The 27224-nt window shown below is 38.9% G+C and overlaps 1 protein-coding gene across 1 annotated transcript; it reads left to right on the forward strand.

Annotated features, from left to right (window-relative positions):
• Nucleotides 1-368: 368 nt before the first annotated feature.
• On the forward strand, nt 369-27224 carry PI15 (peptidase inhibitor 15). Its single transcript, XM_032127802.1, has 6 exons — nt 369-565; nt 1124-1465; nt 16725-16843; nt 17056-17188; nt 17358-17473; nt 21251-27224. Exons 2-6 carry the CDS (start codon nt 1193-1195, stop codon nt 21384-21386), a joined length of 777 nt encoding a protein of 258 aa, XP_031983693.1. The 5' UTR covers nt 369-565; nt 1124-1192; the 3' UTR covers nt 21387-27224.

Below are 27224 nucleotides of genomic sequence, written 5' to 3' on the forward strand. Positions count from 1 at the left end.
CGGGCCGGGGGCACGGCAGTGCACGGGTTCCGTTTCCTGTGGCCGCCACAACAAACTCAGGTTTGCAAACTCTGCGCTTCACGCTGCGCCGTGGGGGCTCGTGGAGCTGCGTGAAACAGCGCTTCCCGGGCCAGCATGATGCTCGGGAAATAAGGAAAAAAATACCCAGCCACGGACAGAAAAAAAAAAAAAGGTAGGAAATGCCGAAGAGAGAGTCTTGCACGCTGCCTCTTTGTGCTGCAGCAGCCGGGGGTGTAGCTGAGTCCCCAAAGCACCCACCCTCCAGGGTGCCACCCAATGGCTGCCGTGGGCTCGGCGCAGCCCCTCCCGCCCGCCTCGGCTGAGAGGGACCCGCCGGGACACTGCCCGGGCTGGCTCGCACAGGCTGTGACATATAAAGGCTGCGAGCAGCTCCTGCTGGCTTCACAACCAGCACAGTTTTGTTCTTTGGGGGGTTGTAATAAGAGACACTTCTTCACAAAGGTTCATATCATCACATAGGAGAGTGCTATATATACTGGGAGAACAATAGACTGTGTTCTTTTTTTCTTGGTATTATCCAGAGGTAAGCCATTCAGCTCCATAAGTTTGCTTTGCATGCAGTTTTATCAGTGCTCATCACATTTTGCTGACCTTAAGATTTGAATGCTATTTCTAAGATGTCCTGCTTTCATGCTGTATATGTTTTCTTTTGCCTACTAGTTTTATCTTTGCCACACTGTGTCAAAACAGTCCACGCCTACGGGATAGGCATAGCCTAGGATGTATTTTTAATTTTCAGTGGAAAACATGATTGAGGTTTCTTGCAGTCTCCCCATATAAGATTTATGGTGTGGTTTATGGACTGATCTGGTGTGATAGCACTGTCACTATTTGAGGAATACTACTAGCTCTGACCATGTAATTAGTGGTATAATGATACTTCATTTTGTGTGTTGTAGTAGTAGGACCATCATCACTTAATACAGTTACTAAAAATTGCTCAGCAACACATGTTCTGTGTGGATTGCTTTTATGATTGAGCTGACAGACAGAATGATTTTTCTGGTCACAGCCTGCCAGTTCACTTTGTCTTGCTGCCCAGATGTACAGAATCACATCTTTGATATCTTCTCTTCTACAGATTTGCTTTCTGCTGCCCTGACTTAAAGCAGAGTACCTCTGTGGCCTATCTGTCTCCTTTGGCCCCAGAATGACAGTAATTGCTGCAATCAGTTGTACTCTCTTATTTTCCGTTCTCTGTGAAACAAGTGCATTAGTGTTACCCAACTCCACTGACCTATTCCTGTCAGACAATAATTTCACTGACATCGAGACAGCTCTGGCAGCTCATCTGGACTCTGCAAAAATTCCCAAAGCCAGGCGGAAGCGCTACATTTCGCAGAATGACATGATTGCCATTCTTGATTATCATAATCAAGTCAGAGGCAAAGTCTTCCCACCTGCTTCCAACATGGAATATATGGTAAGTGAACTGTGTTTATTTCAGAGCAAAACAAACTATAAATCAGTGATCTGATTTTCTTAAACAAATTGTCATGATTTAGTTAACTAAATAAATGTTTTTTATCTATTACTGCTCACTAAAATGTTCTGTCCTTACATTTTTCAAGCTGCATTAACTTCAGCAAGCAAAAGCTAAATACTGAACTCTGAACCTCTTACTTACCCTGTTCAATTTTCATTTCCATGTGTAGTCCCAATGAAGTAAATGAAGTGGTGAGTTAACTGCTTGTTGGCCTGAGGAATAGTATGTGATCACATGTGAACCAAAGTGTTTGAAGTGCTAATCATTAGCCCCTTTGTTTTTGTGGAGTACACTGTAAGTCATTGCCCTGATGTGGGCAAAAAGGTACCCAATGACCATTTCTACTTTCTTTCACACATAATATCTATGGAAGCAATATGGTAAGACTGTGTTTGCAAAGTAATTAATCTGATGCACTGTTTGTCTCCTGTTCATGTGTTTTACTTACTGGATATTTTTTGTGTACATCTAATACCATCAAATACAATGCTGCTTTTAATTGTTTCTTTAGTATGCAGGATTTCAATGTGCTCAAAAAAAGTATGTGGCAGGCATGTTTTCTTCTTATTGGAAAATACTTACAGGAAATATCTGTTCCTGCAGGTATGATAGAAGTTACACATTCACTGTGATCTCATACTGAGCACTACTGGCTAAAGCAGTGTTTGCTACTTTGTGTTCCAGCTTTGCATGCATGCATAATGTGGGCCTCTAATATTAAACATAGGTTGTCCAACAATTTTTTTTTTTATGTTGTAATTAATGTATTCACACTGTTTTGAAAGTACAGACAAGTTGTACCATCAGCTTGACAGAAAGGGGATATCAGTAATAACAGCTCCTTCTTTGTAGCAGCTAATGACTAAAAATTTGGACATGTTTCTATCACAGATGATACCTAAATCTGGATTTGATCATACAATCTGTTCAGCACATCCCGGCAGCACCTCAGAATGCTGAGTGCACTCAAAATATTGCAGGATGAAGACCATAGGCTGAGTTTGAAGTCTGGTTGAGTGGAAAGGTCAGAGACAGAAAAACCAGAGAGGTCAGAAGTCAAGCTCAGTCATCATTTTCATTGCTGTGCTCTCCACTGATGTTTCCTTTGATTCTGCATAAATAAACTTTGTTGTAATGTCTGAGGGAATGGCAGCCTACCATGCCCTTCCTTGGCTTGTGTATTTTAGAAATGTGCTCCTGCAGTTTGCTTAAGTGAAGCCAGCACCCTGTCATATTCCAAGGGTTTTGGAAGTGCAGTGTTCTTAGCCTGTTCAGTAAAAAACCATTGAAAATAGAAAGCAAGCTTCCTGGATTAAATCTATTTTAATGAACTCATATACGTAAAATGCCTAGATTTTATCTATATTGGTGGGTGTGCTGCTGCAGCTTTGCTGCAACATAGATACAAAATCAATATTGAAGTCAAGCTCCTTACAGCTGGCATGCTGTTCTTTTCCTTGCATTTCTCACTATTGCTTTTGCCAGTAACAACCAGCCATAGGGTGTCCCTGTGTTCCTGGCAGCATCGGCCCCATCAGTAGTCTCAAGGGCAAGGACCAAAGGCTTTCTTTTACATTTGGTTTTCCAGTCTGAAAGTACTTTTTGACTTCATGCTGCAGAATTTGGATCAGCAACTCAAGCTATGTAGGTAATGATCCAAAATGCAACTTGAGCTTGAATCCCCAAGTAGCAGCCACTGCTCTGCCACCAATTCTCTTTCAAAATTGTGTAAGTCTGTGTGTATCCCATCTAACTACAGAGCAAAAAATGTTCAGTGAGCAGCATCACAGATGGTGTGCTCTGCCATCTGCGCTGTGGTCATGGCACCATCTATTGAACTTCTTACCTCTGTGACTACAGAAGGGTTTTGGTAGGGAGGCCTTGAAGATGACCCGGTGCTGTAAGCCATACCAAGACTGGAAAAACCATTATCAGTAACTGAGTTTGCTTTGTCCATTCTTTGGTCTCTGAATAATTTCAGTGTGTGGCACAGAATCTGTTGTATCTTACAGGGACATGAGGTTGCTGCTGCTATATAAAAAAGATGTTATGTTTCTCAATACTTACTTTCATAAATAAGACAACAAACACATTGTAATTACCAGCAGACAATGTGCATTTGTACTTGAAAGGACCTTACAGAGTGTGTGTTCCTTTCCTGAATGGAAAAGTGCTGGGGTAGTGAAGAAAATGGCCTATCCCATTTTCCCTAACAACGACTAAAACGGATGTCACATGTTAGAGAGCTGGAGTTGCTTACAGATGCAGTGAATTGTGGAAATCTTTTGTAAGTGTGTTGAAGTAGAGAAAAACTAAGCAGTTTTGAAGCACAAGAAAAAGATATTTTTTCTTCTTTTCTCTGTTCACAGTTATAGTAAATTGTGTTTTGTTGTTTTTTCCTAATTCTGTTAGGAGCCGTTCTTCTCATTAATTACTGTATCCCATTCTCACTTCTGTACAGTTCCATTTGCTTTTATTTCCACTTCCCTGGTAAGAACTCAGTGTTTGGCTGCATGGTTTGGTTCTTGTGATTCCAGTTCTCCACACCCAACCTTTTTTGGGGTTTTCTATTTGACACATTCTGTTCCTCTCCCTGATACAGTCTGCTTCTCACATGTTCAGTGCTGTTATAGATACTTCACACTCCTTGGGCATTATTCTCTCTGACCTTACTGTGTGGAAGATTTATGTGCTGTAGGACTTCAGACGAGAGGTCTTGAAGAACAGCTTTGAATGCACACGGGTTAGGCAGGAGAAGTTCATATAAGTACAGCTGGGTAGTGTTTTAGTTCCCTTTGGTACAGGTGGGTCTGGGTGCTGCTCCAGCCTGTTGTACGCAGCTCCCCATGAAAGAAGACAGCTGGGGAGTCAAACATGGTGGGAGGCATTGTATCAGTCCCCAGTGAAAGAAACTGGTGTGTCTTACGCCAGTTACACTTTAGTAAATCTTTCTGTTGGGACATTGGCACACCCAATGTGTTAGGCTTTAAAGTAGTTCTCCTTTTGGTTCTGGTTCTGGAGTTGCTGATGCCTTCAGTTGGAAGTTTTTCTGCAGGTACATATCTAGTCAGTGTATATGTGAAGCAAAATGAAAGAGAAAGAAAACAAGAACTTCCACACCTATAATGCAGAATTAATGAGTCCTTATTTTGATTTGACCTTTTTTTTTATCCTAAGACAATCTTTGCTTGTGCTCTAAAAGCTGAGGGCATACCTGCAGAAAGAAAGATGACACCATACTTTTGGCCTCACAAAGGGTGAAAATAATCTACTTGTCTTTGCATATTTTTTGTGGAGAAAGCAGAAAGATTCCATAAAATTCATGATTCAGAAAAAGTGAGACATAGAGTTGCCAGCAGCTCTCTAGTGTGAAAAGCATGTACATCTGTAGATCCAGTGGAAGCATGTGAACAAAGAAATCCCTTTTTCTGAATGCTAATTCTGTACTATAGAGACCTGTGTTGCCTTTCTGGAACATCTCAGCTACTTGGTAGGCCAATAAATATTTGCAGTATGTTGCCAGCTGAAATTTGAGTCTCATAAAACCTCTTTTAGTGTGCATTGGTACTATCCTTAGACTTCCAAAAGACTTCCAAAACATTCATTCATGAAATATCTGTTCCTATGAGAATCAGAAGTTATTTTTACCTTCCCTACAGTCATCCCCACTTGAGGCCAGTTTCTTCAAAGTCTGTATGGCCTTTTTTGTATCCCACATCACTGTGTTTTTGCAAAAGCTGGTAGAGCAGGTGCTTACATACAGACATGCCCTTTACAGCTTTGTATGCAGAAGCAGTAACTGATAAAAGTGGGCCTTGATGAGCACTGAACACCATCCTCTGTGGCATTCCCATGCAAAATGAGAAAATCTGTTTTATTTAAGAGTGCTCTGAGGTGATCTGAATAACTTGTTGAAGAGCCATAGCAAAAGACAAGTTGTAGTAGTTTCACTGCTGGCTCTGCAAGGATGAGTCCAGAGCCCAGTATGGATCAACATAGTTATTAGTGGACTGGCAGTAGCATGTCTGAAGTATAATAGTGGGGGCAGGATTGCACACTCAAAAACGTGTTTGTGGAATGCAGTCTGAAGATTTTAAGTGCAAAAAGTGCTCCAAATAAACTTGAGCCTGCTAATGTACCAAAGATGTTCAGACACAGTTTCAGTTCTTTTTTGTTCAGTGATATGTAACTGCACTTTTATATTTGGGAAAATCTGCCCCTTGTTGAACTTTGTCACTTTGAGTCACTTTGAGTCTCTTTGTAGGACTCAAAGTAGTAAAAGATTTCCAGACTAGCCTGAAATGAGTTAGTTTAGCTACCCAGGAGTTATTTCATATTTCTCATGAGCTGATGGCACAGGAACTGCAAGAGAATGGAGAATCTCCGCATATTAATTTCTAGTAAATCCACATAAAAGACCATGATAGACTGAACAAAGGACCTACAACAACCTATTGTTGTAGAATAAAAGTAATTGTGTTCTAAAAGAAGCTGCTATGGTCCTGTGAAGGAGTCCAGGTATGTCATGCTGGAAATCTGTGCACTCTGTGTGGCCCAGGAATGACTCACTTTGCTGAGGTGATGTATTTGGATACTTCCAGTCCCAGAAAATTTGCAGGTAACTTCCAAAGTCAGGTCAGAGAAGCAAGGTATAACCCACTTAGTGCTCACAAATGCAAATAACTGCCTTACTATTTCACTTCTAAATTTGAAAGTCTTGATAAAATTCTTTTGCTGTGAAGGTGGTCTTAAAAATGTTCTGTGAATATGCAGTAAGTGACAGGTAAGACAAAGTCCCAAAAAACCCCAACAAACCTACTTCAAGTTTTCCAAAGTCTTGCTTAGTACCTAAAGCCTTTTGTATGGACATGGAAAGAGTGAGTTAGGTTTTCTCTCCAATTCAATAGCATTTCTGATAAATAAACTTCTCAACCTGTTTACCTATTTTTTTTTTTTCCTGTTTTCAGTGTGGTTTCTTACAGACCGTTCTAAATCTTTAAGGACATTTTGTTCTTGAGTCATTTGCCCTGGCTTATTTACATGGTCCCACTGAACTCATACATGTCTGTGAGTAAGGATTGCAGGGCTAGTTCCTTCAAGATTTATGTCTAATGAGTTGGATAGAGTCTCTTAATTCATGTACTTTATCCCTGGCCTGTTGCAGGACTTCCTTCTGCATTACATACATATGGTTTTCATCTTGTCTGCTCCTGAACACATATAGTGATGCTGTCTCAGTCACATCTCTTGGCAAATATTTTACCTTAGGAATAGAAATTACTTCCAAATGTCTAACCTAAATATTTCCCACTAAACCTCAGATAATTAATCTTTATATGCATTTTTTAACTGCAAATAGAATTTCTATCCTTTTTCATTTCAAAAATTACCCTTGTCATATTTACTGACAATTTTCTTGGCATTAAGATGCATATTATCTTTCCTAAATTTGCATGTGCATATCATTACAATACTTCTGCATATTGGATCAAATTACAGTTGCACTCCATTTACAGTTCCTTTGTTAAATTAGTGAGCAAGACCCTTAGATGTCAAAGAAGATTAGGCCCATCATTTTAACTATGCATGTCTAAAGACCCAACTGCCATAATGCAATGAAGAATTTACTGTAGAAGTTACTGGCAGCCTACTTTTTCCATTGAGCAGCCCTGTTCCCTTAAATCCTGTATACATGGTGAAGTTTGAAATAAAGTAATCAGATGACGAGTCAGGGTACAAAGTTCTTAATATGCTTTTCATCATGCCAGAGCACAAAATAAATGTAAGTATAGTCTTCTGGCAGATGAGAGCTCAAGGTGCTTGGAGGTTCCCCAGTGTGGGCCTCCTATCCTAGTCTGCCATAGCTTTTAGCTTGCTCTATGCTGGTAATTCACAAGTGAGGTAAGAACAAATGAGAAGGGTTATAATGGTGGAATGTGTTCACTGGTTCCAGTTTCTGCCTCCTACCACTTGTTTTTCTGTTTAGCCAGTTGAGTATGTCCCTTCTGCCTAGTACCATAACCCAGCACTAGGAATGTCTGAAGATCATGGGCAAATGAATTCTGGAATATTGATCCTCTCAGAAAATTGGAATAATATGGGAGGAACTGATGTGGTTCACATGGTTACAGTTAATTGTGTCAGTCTGCATCACAGTCTGGAAAGGAAGCAGTTGTTTCACAGCATACTCAACCTTTTTCTGCAGTGGAGGCACAACATGGCAACTGACAGTAAAGTGAGAAAGCAGGAGTAAATGTAGCTTACTTTCTGCTGATTTTGGCAAAATAGAGTTACCTAGCTCTCTTTTGCCTCACAGGTGAATTTAGCCACTTACATGTTTCCTAGTGCACCACTGTCAATAGTGCAGCACTGTACTCCTTGGCTATCACTGAGATGTCGGATGTTGCCCATTTTTCCAGCAGTTTCATTGATAGAATGCAAGGAGAGCCTGTTCAGTCTCAGTAAATGGTGTTCATTTAGGGTCAAATCCAGGTGGATGCTACTGATAAGAAGTACAAAGGCCATCTGTTATGTGCAGAGTGAATGATAGATCTGTTCAAGAGTTGAACGTAAAAGACCCTTCCTGGAAAGCGCTCCTTGAAAAATCTGAAAAACTTCCCCAAAAATGCTGCAGTTGATAAATTTTGTGGAAGAGAATGACTGTGTTAAACTTGCTTTGGTACTAGAGCTCTGTTCCAATGTTTTATGCATAACAATTTTAAAACATCCATCTTGATGGTGTTTTAGAAAAGAATATTTACATTATTTAAATTTAGTATTAGCAGAAAGCCTTCTAGGAGTTTAAACAAACAAAAAACAACTTAGTAAAGTCTCAGATAGAAAAGCAGCCTGCCCAGAGCACTCAGAATTAGACATTCCTTTATTATTAAATGTAGCACCTCTTGAACTTCGTGGCTAAAAACACAGACAGGGCATTTTTCATGAGAATCTTGATCCAAAGTACACAGTACTTTGCTTCATACATGAATGGAGATGGTAGTAACCTTGAACCTCACAACATTTTTATCCTCTTTCTATACCTGAAACAATAAATACTCTATCATAGGTCTGTTAAAATGTGTATCCTAAAGGCAGAAAAAGATGGAAGCCCCAGGATAGCCCCTTGCTTGCGTTTTGTACACAGAATCCTGCCTTCAGCTCAGGCCCCTCCATGTATGAATGCATCTGAATGTGCCCTGGGATGGGGTTTGAGGTCTGTTTTATGAACTGGTTTTGCACATCTATCTATCTGTCAGTGGTATCTGTTAATCTGTATCAAGAGAAAGAATCTTAAATTGAGCTTTCTTCGTCTGAGAATAAAGAACTATTGTTCTTATTCTTTATTCTGTGGAAAGATGAAGCTGCTATGTGTTTTCTTTTATGTCATGCTGCCATATCTTTCAGCTAGAGCTACTTAGAAAATAGTAAGTATTTTCTTTGAAAACTTTTAAAGAAATAAGAACATTTTTTACTTTTAATGAAAAACTTCAGTGGTTAGTAACAAAGAAAAGTAAAAGGTAGATTTTTTTCTGTACATAAGAGAAATGAAACACCAAAAAACAAATATATTTTCGTTCACATTTTGTGTTTCTAAGAAAATACAATTTTTTCTGATCATATTTAAAATGAGGTCAGACATGCTCCTTTTCAGACTTCTGACCAATTGTCAGGGTGACATGGAACTAGACAGAGTTTGGTCCTTTTTGTTACCACTTCTAAGATAAGCTCTTGCCAATTAAAATAAGTCTTGCAGTAGGTTATAAAAGCACTGAATATTTTAAGATATATAGCTGTGATGTTTAGCTTTTCCAAAAGCTAAACAAATAATAGCATGTCAGAGAAGCTTATTGTTATTAAATCTGACAGTGTACCAATTTTCTTTATTTCTTGTTGTTTAAAAGCCTGATGCCAAACTTGAAAGGAAATGCAGACAACCTTTAGAAGAAAAAAATTGACTACTAACAGTGGTAAAGCTTCAAGTGATAGCATTTTGTGTTTGCACCACATAGACACCCAGGAATAGAAACTCCTATGTAAAACACAGACTTGAATTTTCATAAGAAAAGTATTTCTGGCAATGAGGTTTCTTCGGAATATGTCTGGTGATGCCCTGATTAAGCCAGACCTTCTATTACTGAGCTTTTCAGAAGTGTGACTCAGATGTTTGGAGGTTTGGATATATGAGAGTAAATTTACTATAAAACATTGCACAGTTTTACTTTGAGTTGCAGTGGATTGTTGGACAAGCAGCTTGATGTATTAACCCTCTATTTATTTGCAAAAGAATGACATACAGAACTGCAATTCCCGTCAAGATGTTTTTCTCTAGAGGGTAGACTGGGAATTTTCTGTGTAAACTTTTTAATTATTACCTAATGGATGTGAGAAAGTACCTGCATGCGTGGTAGGCACCAATTACAATATGCATAGAAAAATTTCTAAGAAGTGGCTGTTGCGATCAAAACAAAAAAATTCATATTCTTAGAGAGAGGGAGAGTGAGTCTAGAGTCCAAATGATCTCAGAGCCCAAGTAAATATATAAAGTTTGCCACATCTCTCTGTAAGTTCCAATGAGCTCATATGTTTTCATCACACAGTATGCATTGAAAGAAGTGAGGGCAAAAAGATGAGGCTCTTTGAGTCATTCTGCTGTAAAAGCATGCAGGCAGAAGGGCCGTTAGGTTGTTTTATTAAGCTTTCTGCCAGATTTGGGGTAGTGGACATGGTGGGGGGTCCTACAGAAAGTTTCTAAACCTGAAAATGCTACAGGTCTGACTATATGAAAGAGAAGGGGAGCAAAGGACTCCTGTGTGCCCTGCACACTGCTGAGGGATTTGGGAGAGCCACCGCGCACGCAAGTGGTGTGAGCGGTGCAAGGGTGAGTGACCGGGAGGACAAGACCTGTGTGTTGGAGGGTAGCAGCCTCCATCTGCTAATCCGCTCTGGGACTTGCACGAGCAGCTGCGGAATGCAGCTGCACAGATGGACTGGACATGTTGGATTTCATCCCTTGGCTTCACAGTGTTTTTCTCAGAGGAAGAAATTGCTCGAGTCAAGGTTTTTTTCTTTCTCGCTTTGCTTGGAAGTAAGAGCTTTTGATCTTCAACTAGGCAAACAAGGAGAAACAGGGGGCTACTGGAGACAAAAATAATATGTTTGAGGTGGAAGGGCTAATTTTTTAACGAATCATTGCTAAAAGAAGGTTGTACAGGCCATCTTTTGAGATGCCTAAGAATCACTGTAGATTTGTTTGTGTGAAATAACAATCTGAATATCACTGAGTCCAGAGTAAACATATATAAATGACAAGATGCCAAGACTGGCAAACAAATTGCCACTTTTTCTTCAAAATGTAGCAGTGCTGCCATACAGCTCTCCTCAAATTGCATATCCCAGTGTTTCATTTGCCATCTCTTCATGTAACTGCGCTTGTGTGAAGACGCTGTTTCAGAAGGGAGTGGTTAAAACAATGAACTTCACCTATTTGCTCTGGATTTGTGTTCACACCTCACCCGGTGTTTGTCAGCTGTACAGTTGGTGGCAGCCAGCTGAGGGTCTGGTCACACCACAGCTGTCCTGGCATGATGGGCAGCAGCCCTGACTCAGGGAATTCCTAGGAAGGTAGTGAGTGACCAGGGTGTGTATGCTTTGCTTAAAGTACTCGTTTTACCATTGAAAAATATGTATAATATTATCTTAGCTGGTATGTCACATCAAAAAAAACCACAACAAACAAACCAAATGCAAGCAGTGAGGTACTGAGGGCTGCTGCTGGTATTTAATGTCCAGAGCAATGCTCTGCTGAGGTTCTCTTGTGCTCTTTTGCAAGTGAGGACAGCTTCCCTATTACTGGCAATAAAAATGAGCTGGGAAAAATTAAAGATCATGATGGCAAAAGAAGAGTGAAAGCACAGGTTTGGATTCCTTGAGTGTTTTACAATGATCATTAGCACAATCCTTAGGCTACCAGGTAAAAAACATATCTTTATGGACTCCACAATTAGCCCACATCTTCTATCTCACAATCTCTCTGCTGGTGCTGTCATGGAAGGAGCACTCCTACTTACCACATTTCCTTCATATTTTCTTTTTGTCAATGAGGGCTATAAATATAAGTGCTTCTCAAAACATCCAGTTTACACACAGATATCCACACAGAATGAGAAAATAATTAATACAGTGTATGACTGTGTATTCTGTTCCCTTTGTATTTAGATCACAAATTCTTGCTATCTGTTGCCATTAATAATAATTTCAGAGTACTTGCAGAGTAGAGGAGAGGTCATTTGAGTGATTAGGTTTGCCTCCTAAGACCTGTGTTGAGCAGAGTGTCAAGAAAAAGCTACTCCATTTAAATGATTGATATGAGGACTACAATTCTGTCTGCAATGAAAATGAGCAGAACCATGTTTCTAAGCCCAAGTTATAGTTAAAAATTGTTATGTATGCAGTTCCTCAAATTAAAACATAGGTATCAAAGTAGAAAGGGAACAGCCAATTATTTTTCAACAAATATCATGGACAGATCTTTGCAATATTGTAGTTGTTTCTTTTCTTTTTCATCATCAGAATGTTTATTTAGCTTCACCCTTGTTTTAATACCTGAGAGCATAGTTGTGACCAGGACCTTCTGTTCCTCCCAAGCACAAAAGGACAACTTCATCCTTTCTACATGAAAATTATCTAAGAACAACTGAGAGACAGCTATAAAAAGGGAATGTATGAAAGAACTGTGTCCCACAACATTAAAAGGCTTTCCTTGGTGAAGGAAGACCACTTTTTGGACTTCAAGAAATTTCATTGAACATGAAAGAGATTTTGTTTTACAATCTACTGCTTATTACACATTTTGGAGATTAAATATTTTACTATTTGTTTACAGAGGGAAACAAACAAAATCTAGGATGAAATTCTGTCTCACTGGCAAAATTCCTGCTGACTTTATTAATGCTAAGATTTTACTCCTAACTCTCAATAAGCATGTGCTGTGTGAGTGCAGAGAACACCCCAGAGCTGCTTCATAAAGTGGTCTCTGGTGTTGAAACTCCCCATGTAGAAGCACTGTCCTGTTCCTTGTGTTCAGTCCTCTTGACAATTTTCAAGTGAGATGTAGTTTGGAAGTGTTGTTTTTCAGGGAGCAGTACAGAGAGCACAGTCAGACAGCTTTCTAGGAAAATAATGTTTGGCTCAAGAAAGAAAAATAAATTGGCCAAAGAATGTTCATTTCAAGTTGTCAGTGGAAGCGTGGTGACACGCTTTAACTCTGTTGTGGCTCAGTTAGACCTAGTTGAGAAGTAGGAAGGTTTCCATGCTGGACCAAACCAGTGATCTGAAGTTTGGGGGGGGATCTTTATACTGGATAGAAGGTGACTTCTTCCTCAACTACTTGCAACCTAGCAAATGAAGATTAGCTGTCCCCAGGGAGTGGATGATCATAGTTTGGCACTGGGAATTTGCACAATCAGCATTTCAGGATGAGTCACCTTCTTAGATCTTAACCCACTGAGTATGGACATCTTTCTCCTTTTTTCCTTTTACAATTTTGCATTCATGTCAGGCAGCTTTCTCAGATGTTTAATAGGAGCACTGGATTGCCCATCATTTCAGAGTTTATCACTCTGGTTTTTTTCAATTCTTTGCTAATTAGCTTGAGCTTTTTCATTTCTTCTCATACAGAAACTGTCCCTTTTACTTTCAAGTTACTTCAGTTTCTCTTTTTAGGATATATTTGTATTTCTTGATATGGTGTTTATCTATGTACAACAATGAATCCACATGGCTTCAAAAGTCAAAATGTCTTTGCTCTGTTCTCTTATATGCCCAAAACAGGGGACTGAACTGAGATAAAATTAGTACAAGTGTGGACTCAGGATCAGACTTTTTTTGAAAGAGTGAACTAATGGCACAGTCTCTTACAATATTTTGGGTCATTATGAGATAATATTTTTCACCTTCAGCCTATATTAGTCATTTGCCTTTTTATAGAATCATAGAATGTTTTGTGTTGAAGGTATCTTAAAGATCATCCAGTTCCAACCCTCCTGCCGTGGGCAGGGACATCTTCTGCTCATAGCTCATAGCTCCATCCAGCCTGGCCTTGAACACTTCCAGGGATGGGGCATCCACAACTTCTCTGGACAACCTATTCCAGTGCCTCACCACTCTTCAAACTAAAGAATTTCTTCCTAATATCTAATCTAAACCTACCCTCCTTCAGCTTTGAGCCTTGTCCTATCACTTGATCCCAGTGCAAAAAGTCCCTTTCCATCTATCTTGTAGGCTCACTTCAGGTACTGAAAGACTCTGTAAGGTCTCTCTTATGCACTCTCTTCTTCTGGTGATCATCTGCTCGTCCTATAAGGACTGAGACCACCTTTTCTTCTGAGAATATGAAGTAAATAAAATAAAGAAGGTGAGGCAATCAACTTCTCCCCTGAAATACAAATTATTTACATAGCAGTAGGGGACTCTGTATAGAGGCTTTTCACCAGCCTGCTAATGGATGAAGGGAGGAAATTTAAAGATGCTGCATATGCTCCCCCCTCCCCCTTATTCATTAGTCAGTAGTTATTTTCCTTCTCTTTGGTTTTTTTTTTTTATGTTTGCCAAAAATTTAATCTGTCCAGAGAGGGATCAAGAGTGAATAGATAATGGAAAGCAGAGTGTACTATACATGACAAACTCACAACATTTTAACTGAGTTTGAAACAACTTGCCAAAACTTTACCAATCCAATGCTGCAGATGATTCCTGATAAGCAGAAATGAAGCTGGGAAGTGAAAGTGAACTAGAAATGCCCTCACTGTCGAAGGCAGGGGCTGTGCCTTGTTAGAGAGTGTTAACAGTGAAAACCTAATCCATTCTTCACATTTCTTTCAAACACCTAACATGCTGTTTTGAAAGGCAATTTAGTACACAAAAATGTGCAGTGTGGAAATCAGGATCTCGGTGCTATTTGTGCGAATACAGTACACATTTAGATTACTGTGGGAGTGCAGCCAGGTCACTTGGGAGCAAGCACGCAAACCTCATGTTCAGCCTCCTGGCAGGAGCACTCGTGCCAGAAGCATGATTAATCCCAGCAAAGGAGGGTGTTTATGGGGTGTCACAGTCCTGGCAGAGCAGCCCCTTATGGATGCACACCAGGCATCTGTGTTTGGACCCACATGCTGGATCCATGAGCTCCTCTGCTGCCCTGGGCCTGGGCAGGCTCCAAACACCGGCTGTGGCCCCAGCCTCTCAGGCACACTCCCTAGGCACACTTTTGTGTTTGTACCTACTCTTTAAGCCCTCTTTTTGGGACCACTTCAGTATACCACAGGGATTATAAAGGGGTTTTTATACACAGGCCACATGCAGCTAGTAAACTTAATGGCAGAGATACAAAGCGGAAGAAATGTCTGTGCACAGTTTTCTTCGCCTTGGGCCCTAGAGCATATCCTGGATTTTGGATTTTTTATCTCTAACTCCTCCAAGAAACTCCCATGATTTTTCAGAGCTGAGGTCTAAGTGTTCCCTGGCTTGAAGACTATTCCTTTGTAGCATGCTTCTTTTTAAGACGTCTGTCTTTTGTCCTTGTACTAGCAATTTGCTTTGACTTTGTTCTGGAAGATTTGCTGAACAGGCGTAAAATAAATCTTCTCTGCTTTGAGCACCACCCATTTTACCATCCCTAAGGTGGTTCCTCTTGAATGGAAGATGATTTGTGGTAAGGAGTCTTACTGGTCTCTGTTGTGCTTCTTCACCTTTAATCTAGGGTGTACCTTACCCACTCCATATTCTCAAAAGCTTGGTTCAGTGGCTTAGCAACTTCATAAAATTTACTAAATTTTGTCCTTCTCACTAAGAGAAATTGCACAAAGTACTAGTCAGGGCATGAATTACTGTCCTAGTCAAAGATCAGTCTTTTGACTCTGCAGGGTTGTGAAATTAAAACTGAATTCTGAACTCATCACGCATATTTTCTGTACTATGAGCTACTAATAATTTCTGAACTAGAAATTATTAGTAGCTCATAGTACAGAAAATATGTGTGATGAGGGCCACTTCATTCTTTGATAAGTTAATTTCTGACTTTGCCTCTTTTTTCATGCCTCAGAGAGCATGCTCTTTATTTCATAGCCACTCAAGATTTATGAGTTTGTGTTTGTGTTTAAAAAGCACTAATGGTCTGCATAGGCAATTTTACCACATTCTATTCCTGCCTTTCTACTTGCAGTTCATTACAACTGTTCTGCACCTGAGCACTCCACTCAGGGAATTCCAAATATACATGTAATTCCAGAGCCTACAGCCTACTTGGGTATCCCTTAAACACTAAGATATACTAGGATTTGTGTGCACTTGGAATGTAGCAGTGAGATATTCTTTATCAGGAGCTCCAGTGGTGCAGTAGGTTCTGTTGCCAATATCTCTGTTATTCGTGAGACAAACCTGTTTCGCTGTGGAGGAAACAGTAGAGTTACAAATCAGGAATGTAATTGAGCAGGCAAAGCATATAAAGGAGACAGTGTTTACGTTCACTTGTCATGTTCCAAACATTGGAGAACTTAAGAAGTCAAATTGTCTGTCCTTACAGAGCTGTTATCTTTTTATATCAGGCAGTGAGCAATGCCAGTTCCTGTGCAGAATAAAGTAGTGAAATCCATACTGCACCTGGAAACTATCCAAAGTCTTTGCCTTTGTGGAATCCCTTTTCTTGACCTTGTGACCTCAAATATGAAGAGCTGCCACACACATTGTCTCTGGCTATAGATATTCCTGAGGTCCTATTTCAAATGTGTTGGGGTTTTGTGGGGTATGTAATACCTATGCTGAATTGTTCTTCCCTGTGTTCCTCTCCTTCAATTTCTATCTGAGTCCCAGCCAAAATTTCACTCCTATCCACACATGGATCTCATCAACACAGAAGGGAAAATGGTAGGAGAATGCCTGTTTGGTGAAGGGCTTTTCCAGAAACAAGGGAGAGTTTGGAATACATGGCTTCCTCTAATGATGTGGGCAGGAATTCTGTCCAGCAATAGGGCAAATCCCACTGGATTCTGTGCATGCTGCCCCACAGTTCTCTTCTTAGTTCTAGATCTGACATGTTACAATAGTATATTTGTGGGTTAAGATACTTGCTTCTTTTGTTCTAGCACTATGATCATTATCTGCTTTTTTCTGTTCTGCTGCTAAGGATACTTTATTTTGTCAGGTTTGGGATGAAACTCTTGCCAAATCTGCTGAAGCTTGGGCTGCTACATGCATTTGGGACCATGGACCTTCCTATCTTCTGAGATTTTTGGGCCAGAACTTGTCTGTAAGAACTGGAAGGTAAGAGGATACCCTACAAAACAATTATTTTGTCAGCCTTTGAACAACCTTTGAGATTCAGATCTTGGACTGATGCAAGTGTCATCCAGTAGTCTATGTTCTATATCTGTCAGCGTTCATTTGGCTTAAGAATATTATAATACTGTGCCCCAGTGATGTGAGGAGAGATCTAAAATGACATATTTGTCTTACTGTATTTTTAAAAAACCCAGGTATCGGTCTATTCTGCAGCTGGTAAAGCCATGGTATGATGAAGTGAAGGATTATGCTTTCCCTTATCCTCAAGACTGCAACCCTAGGTGCCCGATGCGATGTTATGGACCCATGTGCACCCATTACACACAGGTTATATAAATTACTTTCCTCTATTCAAAATCTCATGTCCAGAGCTGGACTTTCCTATGATGTATCTATACCCCTCTCTCTCAAATAAATGTATGTGTATATGTATAAATATATGTATATGTATATTCCTTTTCAATTTGGACTTCACCAATAATAAATATTTATTCAGATGGTTTGGGCCACTTCCAATCGCATCGGCTGTGCAATCCACACGTGCCACAATATGAACGTCTGGGGATCTGTTTGGCGGCGAGCTGTTTACTTGGTATGCAACTATGCCCCAAAGTGAGTTGCTCTCTTTTATTTTTGTTTATTTTTATACTTTGTGCATGTTTTGGTCCTCTCATAGGACTGCTTACTCCTTTTTCTGCAGCATGAGCTCTATTTGTGCTTTTTCTGTGGGCTGCTCCTTTGTTCAAGCTTTCCATCTGAACATGCAGAAATGTATGACTTCAGTACACAAGGAAGAAAAGGAATGAACTTGATGTGTGTGAAACAAAACAAAAAACTTGTTTTCTGTTATTGCTGTTATTATTATTATTAATTTTTTTCTTCCTTCTTTGTGCTCACTTCACTTTACTTGGAATTCCTTATTTCTTCACTCTTTTATACATAGGCATGGTGAACTAGACTTCCTCAGGTAAGCAATCCCACTGTAGATCAGGCTCTTGATTTACTGAGAGGTGGGCCTGTGCAAACCTTATAAAGTTCAGTAAGGCCAAACACACCTGGATTGGGTTAATCCAAGCACAGGTACTGGGTGGGTACAGAATGTATTGATAGCAGCCCTGAGGAGAAGGACTTGTGGGTGTTTGTAGATGAAAAGCTCAATATGACTTACCACGGCACGCTTGCAGCCCGGAAAGCTAACCCCATATCCTGGGCTGCATCAAAAGAAATGTGCCCAGCAGGTGATTTTCCTCCTCTGCTTTGCTCTCCACCTGGAGAGCTGCATCCAGTTCTGGGGTCCTTAGCACAAGAAAGACATGGACCTGTTAGAGTGGGTCCAGAGGAGAGCCACTAAGCTGATCGGGGCTGGAATACCTCTCCTGGGAAGACAGGCTGAGAGAGTTGGAGCTGTTTGGCCTGGAAAAGAGAAGGCGCCAGGGAGACCTTTTATCAACCTTCCAGTACCTAAAGGGGTCTTACAAAAAGCTGGAGAGGGACTTTTCACAAGGACATGTAGTGATAGGACAAGAGGGAATGGCCTTAGCTTAAGGCAGGTAGGTTTAGATTAGACATTAGGAAGAAATTCTTTACTGTGAGGGTGGTGAGGCACTAGAACAGTTTACCCAGAGAGGTTGTGGACTACCCATCTCTAGGGGTATTTGAAACCAGACAGGAGGGGGTTCTGAGCATTGCCTGTGGCAAAGGGGTTGGAACTAGTTTATCTTTAAGGTTCCTTCCAATCCCAATCATTCTGTGATTCATTCTATGATACATGTTGTTGCCCACAGGATACCTTTGCTTATGACCATGGTACATAAATTGCTTTCATATAAAGTCCATCAGCCTAAGCTCCGTGTCTGCAAATCTACCTCATCTTGCCTGCCATGTTAGGGTCTGTTAAAATACAGGTCATAGACACCCATAGGTGGCCCTATATCCCATAACTTGCAGAGGTCTGTGTTGGGTTGAAATGCAGAAACTAGTTTTCTGCCAGCATTTCCTAGACATCATCCCGAGCTTACATTTGGGTGCAGAATGAGTCAGTGAAGTGTGGCTCTGGGAGAGCTTCAGTTTGCGGTCTGGTTTGGACCATTGTTGCGAAAGCCGCAGGGACAGTGTGAGTGGCTGGTTTCTCTGACTGTACATTCGGCAAAGACGTAGCTCTGTATAGGAATCTAAGTGTAATCAATTGAGCATGTTTTCCATAAACTCTTGGTGGCACAGGTCCATTTGTGGTAAAGAATATGCAAGAATATGTCATTACTCTAGCTGTTACATGAGTAAAAGAATTTTTAAAGGTTTTGCAACTTAAAAAAAGATAGGATTTCTTAAGAAAATTTACTTGGGGGAAAAATACCATCTTTGGAAATCAAGGAGATTTCTCTGTCCTTTTGTCTTTAATATTTACTGGAAAAGGATGGTAAGAAATGAATGTGAGGGAACAAAGATAAGGCAGCAAAAACTGTATCTGACTTAAAGCTCAACAACATGGAAAAGATGAAATCAAAGTTTCTAAGAGAATTTTTTTATGTATCTTTATTTGAAAACAAATATTAAAAATTACAAAATTTCCAGAATACTTCTCTCATTTTCATATGTAGGAAGAAAATAGATTTATAAATCAGGCATTTTTGGAAACTGACTTAGTGTTTGTGTATCAGTTACACAAACAATTGAAGTTACAATTGTATTATTGACATTTTATATTTTCTGAGCCTAAAAGTCCCACTGCTTCTCAAACAGCAAACCAAAGCCTGAAGTTACAAGCTCTTTCTCTGTGTGAGATTTTATGTAGACCTTTCAGTCATAGGAAGTGGAATCATGATTTTTGCATTTACTTCTTGCAGGGTCACAAAAATTATATTGAGTGGTCTTCCCTGGATTAAGTTTGTATTTCTAAGATTTAATTGAGTTATGGACATTGGGCGTAGAGTCCTTGGGCACACACACAGAAATCTCTTTGCCACTCAGTAAAGTCTGTGCCTTTCTGAGTAACCAGCACATCAGAAACTCCTCTAAAGAGGAAGGGAGTTAAAAAAACCCCCAGTCTGAGTTATTAAGATTGGAACTTGGCAAAGACTTAGGATTTAGAACTCCAGTAATTTTCACTCATGCCATGCTGTAACACTGAAAAATATTTATGCTTCTGAACTGAGGGAAAAAACCCTGAAGTTAAGGAGGATAATTGCAAAGTTTAGAAAGGCCCCAGATTATCTAGCAGTCTTACACAAATCTGCCATGTGCTGCGTAGAAAATGAAGCAGAAATCAGTTTTCAGCAAACTCTGAATTTCCATATCAGTTATCAGACTAAATATGTTTCCTGAGCACTTAGTCTGCTGTACCCATTTGGAAGAGAAGTAGGAATGAGCAAATTATTTGAGATTTCTACTTTCTTCCAAGGCACAACTGAGACCAGGGCTTTTGATCCAGCGTTACTGGCTGGGAGGTGGGGGATGACAAAATGTTTCATAAATAATTGCATTACTCACTGCTATTCCACGTCACATGCAAACTAAAGGAAAGTTCTCTGCTCTGTGAGACATAACGTTTAAATAAAAATCTAATTTTAACTTTCTGCCTACATCATGAGTGTTACATGATTCTCTAAAAGCCTGTGGTTTATATAAACTCCTAAAAATCAGGATGCATTTTTCAGATGTTCCTAGATGTTTTGGAGTTACCTCTTTTCATATGATCACTCCCCAGACTTTGTACCCCTTTCCCCCTAGGGTCTATTGCACACCTCTATTCACCAGACAGGAGCCCATCTTCTCCTCTCATTCACATCTATGAGACCTCTGGAAATGCCCCAATCCAGTTCCATTTAATACATTACTGGTGGAAATAGTTTTTATCTTCCCTTTTCTCAAATAATGAATTCAGCCTCAGAGCTTCACAATGCGAACCTAGGGTAGTGCAACCTAAGAATAAGGTTTCACTCAGTTTGTTTTTCCGTCTTCCAAGTACAAGCTTTTAAGATAACTGCCAGACAAAAGGGTGCTCAAGGAAAACCTTGCACCAATGCTTATTTTGCTATTTTTCATAAATATAGACCTCCAGTAAAAAATAGTCTGTCACAGGATCAGAGCATCAAAAATCACTTGGTTGTAGCAAAAGCAAGAAGGCTGGGACATCACCACTGAGACTGAAGGATGTGGAATGGATATTACTGGCCTGGATTGATATAGTAATTCTCCTGCTCATTTTTGGGAATTGCTAGATCAGTGTTTATCAGTAAACTACAGAAATATACTAATGTCATGTTTTTAGTAACAACATTTATGGGATATCAGTGGAGACGTTAACTTTAATCACTAAGAACAAGTATGGTTAATGATTTTTTTCTTCCATTCTGAAATTATTAAGCATTCTTTTTCATTTTTTATTTTCAGGGGCAATTGGATTGGAGAAGCACCATATAAAGTAGGAGTCCCATGTTCAGCTTGTCCTCCAAGCTATGGAGGTTCTTGTACTGACAATCTTTGTTTCCCAGGAGTAACATCAAACTACTTATACTGGTTTAAATAAGTTAAGGTTTACATTATTTTGAAGAAAACCCACAGATGAGTAACAAGAAGCTTGTGTATTGAATTTTGCACATATTATATATAGAGAGATATTGTAATAATACTCTGATGTTTTCTTTTTGTATGCTTTTGTATAATTAGCTTTCAAAGTACAGTATAATTTGGTTTTAACACTTTGGGATTTAAGACTCACATTATCCCTTTTAGATTAACATTTTGTTAATGAGTTAAAACTCATTTTAATCTTATCAAGTGTAGCTTCCTGAAGATTAGATTATATTAAAAGCACATCAAAAGATAAAATATTTCTTCCTTTTAAAAATAATAGCTCCAGAAAGAGAAGGGTCATTGTTTAATACTGTGCTTTAAAAATGGAGTGTGACATGCAAAGCAACAAGTTGTCCTCACACTCCCAATGGTTCCTCCCGTTTACACCTGTGCTTTCACCTGCAATGTCAATGGGACACTGAGCAGAGGAAGACATATGTGCAAGAGAAACTGCAGGATATTACCTACCTCATGCGCAGCGTCAATTCGTGTATGGTGTTCCAAGAGTTCAGCACACGGCTGCTGCTATCACATGTCTGTGTGCAGACAGGAATATTAGAGAGAATGAGGAACCACACTGGCCAAGCTGCAGTGGCTGTTAACTCACATGCCTAAAGTCTTATCTAGATAGAAAGCTACACCACTTTAAAAATACTGGTAAAACAGCATAGCTTGACTGTACCTTCCTGTATTTCTGAACACAGTCATAGTTCTATAATGGGGCTTTGCAGGAGTATATTTATTCTTTTACAGGAAGAAATATATTGCTGCAAAGCAATATACATCAATACATGACATCCATAGTGTTTTTTGCACTATAAGTTTACCAGTATATATGTTATCCCTCTGACTGAAACTCAGTTGAGGATCAGGTGAGGTCAGACCTAAAAGTAGGTAAGAATTCCAAATAAAAGACATTAGGAAGCTTTAAAAGTTCATATAGATTTGTTGCAAAAATTCCAAATTTCTAAAGCAATATATATCCTATAATATATATTGTGCTGTTTCCTGAAAATACCTGTGTGCATTATTAAAAAACAAATCTTCCAAAAACCTTCCTGCCAAAACCTGAATGCCTTATGGGTGCTTAATAGAGATATTAAAACTAAAATATTATACAGGTACTTTTCTTGAAAAACAGATTATGAAAAGGAAGAAATCAGCTGTCTGTCTCAACTACTAGGTCATTGAAAGAGCCTTGAGTTTTGGCTTTATGTTACAGGGCAGAATGTAGTCCACTTTAAATATAAGTGTTTAGTCTGCTTGCACTGCTACATTTAGACCTCTGAAATTTATGAACTTTGAAAAGCAATACTGAGTAGAGCAAGTGGAACAACAGAGGATAATTTCACTAGAGCTACATATGTAGAGCTGCATATGTATCTTTAAGTCACTAATTCAGTCTTTTGAAGGTATTTAGAACAGTCTGTCACCAGAATATGAAGTAACATATTGGTGATATAAAAAGATGAGAGTTTGAATTCTTCACATTAGTTACTCTTTTTCTCCAGCAAGATATCTGGAACAGGATCTATAATGTGTGAAATGTAGCAGCTCCTCTCTATCTACCCATAACCTGATCCCTCAGAGAACATCAGCAGCTGATCTGTGGCTCTTCAGATATTTCTGGTTAGTGACACTTCTGTATCTGACAGGACAAGACCTAGACAGGCACATTACCTTTAGATGTGTCCATGTTGTAAAAGGATAATACTTTGCAGTATTCTACTAACTTTTATTTTAACAGGTACAATATAAACATTTTTCCTTTTGTTTTCAAAGGAGTTTGGACTTGAGCAGTACTCAATCAGTCAAATACTTTGGCAGAGTAAAATCCAGTCCTGTTTTGGGAGTGAAAGACAACCTCTTTGCATTATCTATGTACACACTGAAACAAATGAGTGAGACAATACTACTTGGTGGGTCACTAGCCCCTCAGCCAGCACAGTTTTTGACAAAGATGCAGGTGAAAAATGCATTTTCGTTCTGCATAAGAAATCTTCTATAGAGGTAAAGACAGCACAGTTATAGCAGTGCATCTAGCCATTTTGAGTATTTTTATTTTTAAAATATAAGATAGGAAGCAGAGCATAAGAAAAAATTCAGGTTAAGCCATGGAGCCTACAACAGTAGGTCTAACAATAAATGACTATGCACTTTGAAACTTGCAACTTGTATGTTGTATGGTACACTTTCCAAACAGGACTAGACATTGTAAATTAATTTATAATTCTGTCATTCAGCTGAAATTGTTATCACGGGTATATATGTTATCATATCTGTTACTTTTTAAGTTGCTACAAATACCTTGATTTTGTGGAATATTTTGTTTTCTGTGAATATAGAAAACTTTGCTTTGAACAAACAGGTATGCAGGTTTTTTCACAACATCCCATAATGGTGCTAGGTATTAACTATTGTAATCACACTGTAATTGACAGCAGCAAAAAATGATCTGGATATAAGCTATTTCGTACAAGCAGCTCCTGATAAAAGCAGCCACAAGCACTCAAGCATTAGCTGAATATTTTTCATTTAACAGAGAGGATTACAGATCATCTGATATGTGATTGCCGCATGAAATTTCCCCTTCCACTTTAAAGTAGAAGGCCTTTCTGTATTGCCTATTTGAATTGCCCCCATTTCTATTATCATTTTTTCTCTTGGGCCAGGCAATAACAATGCCAGTAAAGCTCTACTTTGATTGCCAGTGCCAGTGTTTCCTGATTGACTACCTGACACCAAGTGCTGCTACAAAAAAAGCACTGAAATGTGCAGAAGATTTCAGATGTCTTTGGCAGCTCTGATACATGCTGAGGAAAGTTCTTGATGAGTTCAAGGCCATGCTGAGGCAAACTACCTCCAGTTGTTATTCTGATGGCCTTGAAGTACTAATTTCTTCTCAGCAGAGGGGTGTGCCTTTAAAGACGGAGAAATTAGCTCAGACTTCTGCTCTAAATATAAAATTGTAAAAGTATGCACAAGCTAAATTAAGGCAAAAAATATTTTTGGTCAAAATACTGTGAGAGGCATAAAAGTAAAAAAATATATAACAAAATTGATATAATTAATTATTGAGTGCAGCTGTTTATAATATCTTCTTGTGACTTTTTGCCTCATTAAACATCTAACATGATAGGTAGCAATTGATACCTTTTGGTGCTAACCTCTATGTTCTGGTGCTGAAGTTACAGATGATTTTTTGTGGAAATATTACCATATACACTCCAGTGTTTGTGAGATCTTTTTCAGCTAAGCATATAACTTACCACTAGGTCAGATTTGCTTTCAAGGTTCCTTTTTATAGTTATTTCAGGCTCTAATAAGAGTTTTATGTGTATCAGAGAGGCAAATGTATTCCAAAACCAAAACAAACAGCACCCTCCCCTCATCACAGCAGGCAAGTGCCTGTGGAACAAGCTATGGGGGGAGTAAGACCTCTGAGATTCATGACTTCAGATTAATGCTGAGCAAGTTTTAGTGATTCCAGATCCTTTCTCTGAAAAATAAATGACTTCAGAAAATCTGGGCTTGACCTTGCAGACGTATCTTTGGGATCTATTCTTTGAGATCAGTTTGTTTCCCTCTGAATTTGAGGTGAGTTGGATCAGGTCTCAGTGAAAACCATAGGAGGTTTAATATAACTTCTGCAGGAATGAAAGAATTGGATTCCATGAGGGCTTTATGAACAGCAAAATTAGACTTCGTGTGCCATCACTTATCAGCACTGGGAAATACCATGGGGCTCTGAAAGAGGAAACCTCCCAGAGCAAAAGTACTGTGACTGCACGGAAAGAAATATATCTGTGTCTATATCCATATCTATATCTGTAGGCAGATGGATTGGTAGGTGGATATATGTGTTCAAGTATTCTCTCCGAGGATCAGGTTGCAAGCATGGATGCCCTCTCGTGGTGGAGAATGCTGCTACTCATTACATAGGAATCCAAGAGGTTTTAGGATTTTTTGAAAACAAATGCAAATCTAAAGTTTTCGGCCTTGACTTTAAAGACACATGACTTTGTTTCCTTTGAGAAAAGAGGTGCAGTGCACAACTCTTCCGTTTCTTAGTTTTACATGATTTGTAAGTACAGAACTCAATTGAAGTTTTATTAGCTGATGGCTACCTAACATACAAAGTTTTATGAGTATGCGGTAAAACAGAGTTATTCAGATGTCAGAAGAATTTTTAGAAGTGTTAAGTCAGATATAGTTCTTAAAAACCAGGGTGTGGGAAGCCTCATTACTCAGATACTAAATTATGATGATCGCTAATAAAGTTTTAAAGGCCCAAATTACTGTTGCAATCTGCCCATTATTGCTAAGTTTTCAAGACAAAACTCTTTTGCTTTCCTATTCTAGAATGAGGCGGTCTTGGAATCCAAGCACACAAAATTTTTGTGGTGCTTTTTTAAACTGCAGAATTGAAAATTTGTATACTCTAGTTCTCAAATCATACATAATTGGTCTGACTGTCTCAATGTGCACAAACCTTCTTGTTTAAATTTACAAGAAGAATGTTGAAATTCTGTCAATAGAAGCCTGAAATAGCAATAACCTTCTCAAACTGCTTTCTTTCAATAGAAAATAATTTTAAAAATCAAGAAAAAATAGCAATTACCCATCTGATTGGTTCAACAGATAGGCAACAGCCTATCTGGTTAATTCAAGAAATGATAAATAAAATTTATTACTATTGGTAATTTCAATACTTTCTTTCTGCTTAACCTTCATTTACCAACTTGCCCTCAGGATAGAGTTATTTTATGTTAGAAAATAATTACAAGGTGATGCATTTTTAAATTCACACAATTCAGTGGAACACGTAGAAGGTTTTGATTGTTATCCACATTCTGCAGAGTTCCCCTGAATGTGATCTGTGAGAAATCCAGACTGAAATGGTTGCAATTCATTATCTCTTTGTCTTCTGCCAAAAGACAAAATTCAGAGTGGAAGAAGATTTTGGCATATTATCTTTGGGTAATCAGGTTGTAAATTCTTTAAAATTCCTCATACTGAAAATGCATATGAATTATACTTAGGGTTATTTTGGCCAGCAGGAAAGAGGGGGAATATCTCTCAGGTTATATGTTTAGCTTACAACAGCAATTGTCATTCAAATCACTGGCTGTTCATCATGCTGCTAACTCACTACAGCTTCAATAGATCATCATAAGTCAGGAAGTATGTTAGATGTGACGTTTAAAGTAACAAAATTCTTCCTTAAGAGTGAATGGTAATATTGGAATCAATAGCTCTTAGGAGTTAAACAGCTTTGTTTCATGTAGGGTGCTCTAATGTAATTGAAACGGTGCTTAAAGGCGGGGTTCATTTAAGAAGCAAGCCATCTACAGATGCTTTTTTCCATATGCAACAAGGAAAGATTTTTCTGAGGCTTAAAAATCCTGGGGGTTGGAAAATAAGTGTATTTCTGTGCTTCTTTATCTGAACCCATGTCAAAAAAAATGTTCAGTGTTTATAGAGTGAAATCCTCTTTCCCCCCCTTTCATTATATATTTTCATTTTTCTTGTTTAGATTTTTTGAATTGTGTGGGTGGGGTTGTATCTGGTTTTTTGGAGAAGAAAGCTTGTTGTCTAACACGTGTTGCAGTGAACTTACCAATGTATCATTTCTTTCATGTTGTCATACGACGCTATATATATGTTATACCTGAGATATAAATTTGTATCCCTGTTTTAACTTCTAATGCTATGAAACTGTGCATCATTTTGATCTATTTTGCAACATCTATGCATTTAAATAAAAAAGTAAAATTATCAATATTTACAA

Source organism: Corvus moneduloides, chromosome 1, assembly GCF_009650955.1.
Source record: "Corvus moneduloides isolate bCorMon1 chromosome 1, bCorMon1.pri, whole genome shotgun sequence".
Taxonomy (NCBI): Eukaryota; Metazoa; Chordata; class Aves; order Passeriformes; family Corvidae; genus Corvus; species Corvus moneduloides.